General features: G+C 37.8%; 1 protein-coding gene across 3 annotated transcripts; it reads right to left on the bottom strand.

The window, feature by feature from the left end:
- Positions 1-1,078: 1,078 nt before the first annotated feature.
- On the bottom strand, positions 1,079-6,246 carry LOC125197967 (putative disease resistance protein RGA4). Of its 3 annotated transcripts, XR_007172325.1 has the most exons (4): positions 3,123-6,246; positions 2,678-2,755; positions 2,141-2,227; positions 1,460-1,502 (listed from the first exon to the last, which is right to left on the bottom strand). XR_007172325.1 is itself a non-coding variant. In XM_048096450.1 (3 exons), the coding sequence occupies exons 1-3, from the start codon at positions 6,198-6,200 to the stop codon at positions 1,369-1,371; spliced, it is 3,744 nt and encodes a 1,247-aa protein (XP_047952407.1). In that variant the 5' UTR covers positions 6,201-6,246; the 3' UTR covers positions 1,079-1,368. The 3 variants fall into 3 exon arrangements, 2 of the variants coding, with proteins under 2 accessions (XP_047952407.1, XP_047952408.1); XM_048096450.1 differs by having other exon boundaries at positions 1,079-1,502; positions 2,678-6,246; XM_048096451.1 differs by having other exon boundaries at positions 1,079-1,493; positions 2,678-6,246.
- Positions 6,247-6,804: the final 558 nt, after the last annotated feature.

The raw sequence follows: 6,804 nt of genomic DNA, 5'->3' as shown, positions 1-6,804 counted from the left end.
AAACCCGAAAAGATTTGACTCAATCATAAAAGTAAATAATTTTGCAGAATAAGGAAACAAAATAAAAAACAAATCAAAAACAAATCATATCTCTAACTGCAGTCGTAATCTCGATATCTGGCCGGTCCCGGAGCTTCTCTTCTCGGCCTGTCCTTCACTACTCTGTTCTTCGCTCTGCCTCTCGGAGCTGACTTCCCATCGTCGCCCAACCCCGAGTTACCCAGCTGCATGGGCTCATGCAACTGCCTCTCATCATCAGACGCTGCATTGGTGATTAGGGTCGTATCACAAACCTCAACAGCCTGTGTAGAACGTCATTGACGTCAAAAGGGAAGAAGAATGTCTTCTAGATATGGAAGATGTATTGAACTGCGATGGATCCAAGTTGGCTGCATTAGACGGGAGTCCATCATGGCCGGCTAGTTTGAACACGATGCCTTGGATGACTCCATGTTGGGAACTGTGGTTGGAAAGCATGCTCCAATTGTACGACTGGTACGAGCAAGCAGGCATCGTCAGACATCTCTGAATCTGTGCCTATGATGAACGTCAGTTCATCAAGCTCCGGTAGTTTGGATGAAACTAGACATGTGAGGAGAGGTGCTGCGATAATCACAGTGAAAGCTACGGACGGAGAAAACACGGTGAGGTTCAAGTTTGAGGCGTCGGCAGGGTGCTTTGAACTGTATTCGGAGGTAGCAAAGAGGTTCGAACTTGGGACAGGGGAGTTCCAGCTCAGGTATCTTGACGACGACGAGGAAGGGGTGTTTCTGGTAAGTGATCCAGATCTGGTCGAATGTGTCGAGGTGATGGAGTTGCTTCACACTCGTACAGTGAAGTTTCATGTAAGTCGGGTCGAGGAAGTGAGCTACAAAATATAGTTTCTTTACAGAGAGGGAGTTATTCATGTCTATATGTTACTATTACTTCAATATATGTCATATGTGAATATCTTGACGGTTCCCTTAATATAATATGATTATAAATAAAAATACGACTCATTCAGAAGTAGCTGTGTGTGATAGAAATTAGTCCACACTGTCATGCTATAACACCAGGGATAAAATGAGTACAACCGTCAAATTTTCTTCGTATGCAAATTCGACACTGCTCTAACACAAATCTCTGCTTAACCTTCTTCAGCCAAAACTGTTGGGAAATTTTAATTTGCCATTTACAATGTGAAGAGGAAATCATATGAATAAGCAAGACTAGAATTGGAGGTGATGTGTCAAACAAATGGAATATATCCACATTCTCTACAATATAATCATATAAAATATATCAATCAAAGAATATGAAATTACTTGGTGCAGCTGAATCTTATCAGTGTAAATTTGAAGATATGTTTGATGCACAATAAGTCCTTCACCTTCTTGCTCTCTGGAAGCACCTCAAACTCAAACACAAATCCTTTCCCCTTTTACCTTCTTTAGCTTCAGCTTCTTCTTCAACTTCAGCTTCTCCATCTTTAGCTTCAACTTCAGCTTCTCCTATTTCAGCTTCATCATGGAAACATTGTGTATTATAAATAAAATCTCGTAAAAGGAAAAGTACGTAGCTTCAATTAACCATTTTAGGATATTTGTGTGCAACTCAGTCTTTCAAGTTGGATCTACAAAAAAAAGATTAGCTCCAAAATAAACTCGAAACATTACAAGTTCATATAATTTGCATTCTAACATTTTTTTGGCCTTTCCAAAAAATCTGCATATTTATTTCTTTATAATCACAATCCTAAAGATCATTGGCAGCCAAAATGAGTCATAGATGATATTTGGACCAAGAATTTATATTCAAAATTATTATCTAAAAGTAGCATTTACCACAAACCATAGAGAACAGAGACAGAATAAAATATCACTTATAAAACACAGGGCACCATCTTCTATTCCAAAATGAAGTTTCATATACTAATTCAATTTTCAACTATAGAAGATGATGACAAGATCGTTTTTCAAATTCCTATAGTTAAAATACATGTGACAACAATCTAATCGTCAGACGAAAGATCAAGACACGAATACAACACATGGGGGTTTTGTTTGATACTAAAATACAAGAAACAATCAATCCAAACTTCTTAAATACCTTACGAATAATCATGTGTAAAATGAGTATAATTGTCAAATTTTCTTACTGTTAGAATTTTGGCGTTGCTTTCGTTTCAAGAAATTTTTCCACAATTCCTCCCTGCGCACTGCATCATCTTTTTCTGTCACCACTCCTGCCTCATCACACCATTTTATTGTCAGATGTTTTCATTGGAAAGCATGGAAAAATATTATCACACTAATATAACCTTAAATATTATCATAAATTGGATTTAAAAAGATGGGAAATGAGTTAGAAAAATCACCCACGTTACAAATTATGTGCAAAGATTAAAAAATTGTTGAAAAATATATATATCCTCCACTTTTCATCAAAGAAAACACACTTATAATATAAACAAAATTATAGAGAATTGTACATATGCACCGGGATTACCCAAGGCAGCAATGTTAACATATCTATTTAATCAATGTAATATTGTGACAAAATTACTCAAAATGAGTACATTTTTGCAATTACCATCAATGTAATAAAACAACACAAGTTTTATAAATCTTGGTGAGGAAATAGACATGCAATGGTTTCTAAAAACAAAAGAAACAAGAAAAATATTTATACTCACGTTGTCCATCAATGATGATGTTGCCAATATGGGAAATGTAGGGCCATTGGGAAATGTCAAAACATACTCCTGGGCACCCTGAAATATCAAAGTATTCTAACTTAGCGATGCTCTGTATCACATCCATGGGTAGACGCCTTAACTTCTTGCAATCACTTGTTCTCAACACCTCTAGGGATGACAAGTTTCCCAACCAATCAGGTAACTCTTCCATTCCAAAATTCGACAACGTTAATATTTTCAGAGCAGTGAGAGATTGAATTGATTTCGGCAGACTTTCCCAACCTTCCCTCCCCTTCAATTTTAAATCCCTAATTGTGATGCTGGATCCTTGCAATATGCCATCAACACTCTCCATTGATCCCATCACACTAAAATCTAATTCCAGCCTATTAATAACACGGTAATTATCAGCCAAAAATTGAGGAAAATCAAGAATTCTCACCCATGTTAGACGGGCCAATTTCGACAGACAGTCAACTATTCTTGCTAGATTCTGCAGGCTTCTTAAACTCTTCAACACCAGTATCTCGAGCGAGGATCCTACCATTTCACATGGCAGATATAGCAAAGCATTGCAGTCCTCAATAACCAACTCTTTAAGACATGTGAGGCTTCCTTGTGATTTGTGTACGCCAACATGTTTCAAATTTGGACACTCTCTTATAGTCAACTTCTCCAAAGAACTGATGGTGCATAGACCTTCTGGTAGTCCCCTCAATTTGGGGCATTCCGCTATCTTCAATTTCGATAGATTGCGATTGCTAACGAATAACCAATTTGGGAGATACTCCAGATCATTTATTCCTTCTACACAAAGCTCCGTTAGCAACATCAACTTGGTCTCAAATATGTTTGCTAAAGGCCTGTAGCTCTCAATGTATTCAACAGTCAACTCTTTGAGAGGCGACCAGAAAAGAGCTGGAAAATTCGTCAACTGCTTGCAACGTTCAATAGCCAAGTATTGGAGGTGAGGAAATAGCTTGACACCACTTACACCCACTGATTCTGTGTGTACCCACTCTGTCAGCCTAGGAATGTCATACATTTTGAGGCTTTCAAGAGCTGGAAAAACAATACTTTGGGATTTATGGGCAGAAGAATTTATGGACTTCACATTCCTCAATCCTTCTAACCAGAGAGACTTGAGATTTGGCAACTGCCCAAACATTGGGATTTCTTCACATTCTAAGCAGTGTGAGAGACTTATCTCAATCAAATTGTCAAGCTGTACCCAAGAGCCTCGAGCCACATTTTCAACGGCCATATCTGGATTCCATGATGGAAATCTTTTTCCCGTGAATCCTTCAATCTTCAACTTCTTCAGATTTGAGTGAGGTTGAAGGCCATCCAACACATTCTCATCATTTCTAGTTTCATCTTGTCTACACGGATCCCACACCAAGTGCAACTCCACTAGCTTTGATTTTTTATGTAGATTTGCTTTCTCAGCCTCTTCCTTGTTACCAACCTTTTCCAGATCAGATATTTTCAATTCTCCTTTGAGATCGTTCAAACTTCCAAGTTCTTCGATTTTGTAGCCACTCTTGTCGCCTACCCTAAAAAACTTTAGGGTTCGGAGACAAGTTAATCTCCCCATCTCGGCAGGCAAATCTACCAATTTTTCAATATAAAGATGCCTTAAATTAATCAAGTACTTCAGAGTACTTGGAAGTTGAATGTTATCTACTTCTGCTCTCAATGTTTGCAAGTGTATGAGTTCACCAATCCAATCCGGAAGACGCTCAATTCTTGATCCATTAATATTAAGAACTCTCAAATGTATCAACTTCCTGATTGAACTTGGAAACTCAATAACTCCATCACTTCCAAAAGTTAAAACATGAAGACATTTGAACTTTGAGAACATGTTACCACAAATGTTATCCATGACCAATAATGTTCGCAAATATTTTGCATTTCTTTCCAAAACATCCTTTGACTTGTCTTCAAGGAACATGTATCGAACTGGGGAGATGTCAGATGTATTATGAGAACCACCTAAAACATGACATGCAAGATCATGCACAAGATCATGCATCACATATTCCACCCCGCCATAATATCTTCTTGCATTTTGCAGTAGAGAGTTGTCAAGAAGAATATTGAAAAAGTTTTCTCCCACAAATTCCAAGTCATTATTTTCATCAGCTTCGAGAAATCCTTCTCCCATCCAATACTCAATCAATTCATGCTTTTTAAATCTGCGACCTTTAGGAAAAACAGAACAGAATGCAAAACACTTCTTGAGTGATGGTACGGACAATTCATCATAGCTCAACCTCAATATATTTGTGATATGAGCTCCTTCATTGTGTCCAAGCCATTTCTCTTCGATTGAGATCCATTTTCCTTTAGATTTATTGCGCAATACTCCACCAACTACGTTAGCAGCTAACGGCAAACCTTTACATCTTCTTGCAATTTTCCTCCCAATATTCTCAAATTCCAACGGAAAATCCTTTTTTCCAAAGCTTTTTTCTTTGATAATTGACAAACAATCTTCTTCGGATAACTCTTTCAACTTGTGTGGACAATGTGGACTCACGGTTGAAGCGACCTCCTTAATTCTAGTGGTAACAAGAATAACATTTCCCTTAATAGAACTAACGCCCAACAAGGACTGGATAAAACCATCCCATGCGGGACGATCTTGATTCCAAACATCATCAAGAATAAGAAGATATGTTTTTTGTTTCAATTCTTCTCCCATCCTTTTCATAATATCTTGCTTACTCATCTCAGCTTCAACTTTTTCGGGATTCAACTCTTTGAGGATTTTCTTTAGAAGAGCCATTGGATCAAAAATTTGAGAAACATGCACCCAAACATGTGATCCAAAGAGATTCTTTTCTTTTAGAAGATGAAAGACTTTCCTAGTCAAAGTAGTCTTCCCCAATCCTCCCATTCCCACAATAGCGTGAATAGAAACACGTTCATCAATTGTGACACTAGTGGTAAGAATCTCAACTACTTTCGACACCTCCTCATCTCTTCCAATAAAAATTGGATCAAGAGTGAAACAGTCAGTTTCACGAGACACAACAGGCAAAGTGGCCACATTGGCGGCAAGCATCTCTTTGAGGCCAAGATCAGCAGCCTCTTTGTTAATGACCTCCAAATTATCATTGATTTCTTGGATTCTAAGAGCCAAATTTCGGGAGCGTGAATATTTAACGCATGGTGAGAAACATGAGAGTACCTTTTGTTTCATGGGTTTGATGGGTTCGTTGGGCATGATGGGCTTGATTTGTTTGCAGAGGAGATGATAGTTGAACTCGTCTAAAACGTTGTCAGCATCGAAGGCCACGTTTTCAAGCCTCTTGAGCCACCTTTTGACAGATTCACCGGGAATGGTACGCATCTCTGCGTCGTTCAAGAATCCCTGGAGGGTGCCCAAACGCTCAGTCAGTTTTGCTGCTTCTTTTTTGAGGCCTCGGACAAGTAACAACTCTTTCTTGGAGTGGTCGATGAGGTTTTGAACAAGAACTTGAAGGACGGCGGCGGCAGCTTCTCCCTCCATTCTTTGAGCTGATAACTGTTTCAGAGGGAAGGTTTAGAGTTTAGGAATGGAAATGGATTATTGGTGCAGTGAGAGAAGAGAAAGTGAGATCTTAGGAAACGATAAGGATAAGATATGCTTTTCATTCAAGATATGATTTTCTTTTTCATTTTCTTATCCATCAGCTACTGCCGATAACTTCTTTTTCTTTAAATTTTAGTAGCCAAATGACAAATGTGTATATATCTAGTCAAATTATGTTTCAACGAGAAAATTGATCAAATTCGTTAAACAATTTATTTGCGAATGAAGTGAAGTGTGACTTAAGCTACTTATAATGGTGAGTTGATTAAGATAAAAGATAAATATACGTACTTATATTAGTTAATCAGTGATAAAAAAAAAACCAAACAGTCTTTATTTCTTAAACGTGTGTGTCATGAGGAAAAAAAAAGGACTTGGTATATACTCCCTTCGTTCAAAGGAAGATGACTCCTTCCTTGAGCGGCACGAGATTTTATGCTTCTTTATATTGTGTGTTAAGTGGATAGAGTAAAATAAGAGCGAGTAAATAAAGTAGAGATAAAAGTGTTTTCATTTTAAATAAGGAGTCATCTTGGTTTGG

The sequence above is a fragment of the Salvia hispanica genome, unplaced genomic scaffold (genome assembly GCF_023119035.1).
Source record: "Salvia hispanica cultivar TCC Black 2014 unplaced genomic scaffold, UniMelb_Shisp_WGS_1.0 HiC_scaffold_113, whole genome shotgun sequence".
NCBI lineage: Eukaryota > Viridiplantae > Streptophyta > Magnoliopsida > Lamiales > Lamiaceae > Salvia > Salvia hispanica.
The sequence above is the reverse complement of the archived record's forward strand: the minus strand, read 5'-3'. Positions and strand labels throughout refer to the sequence as shown.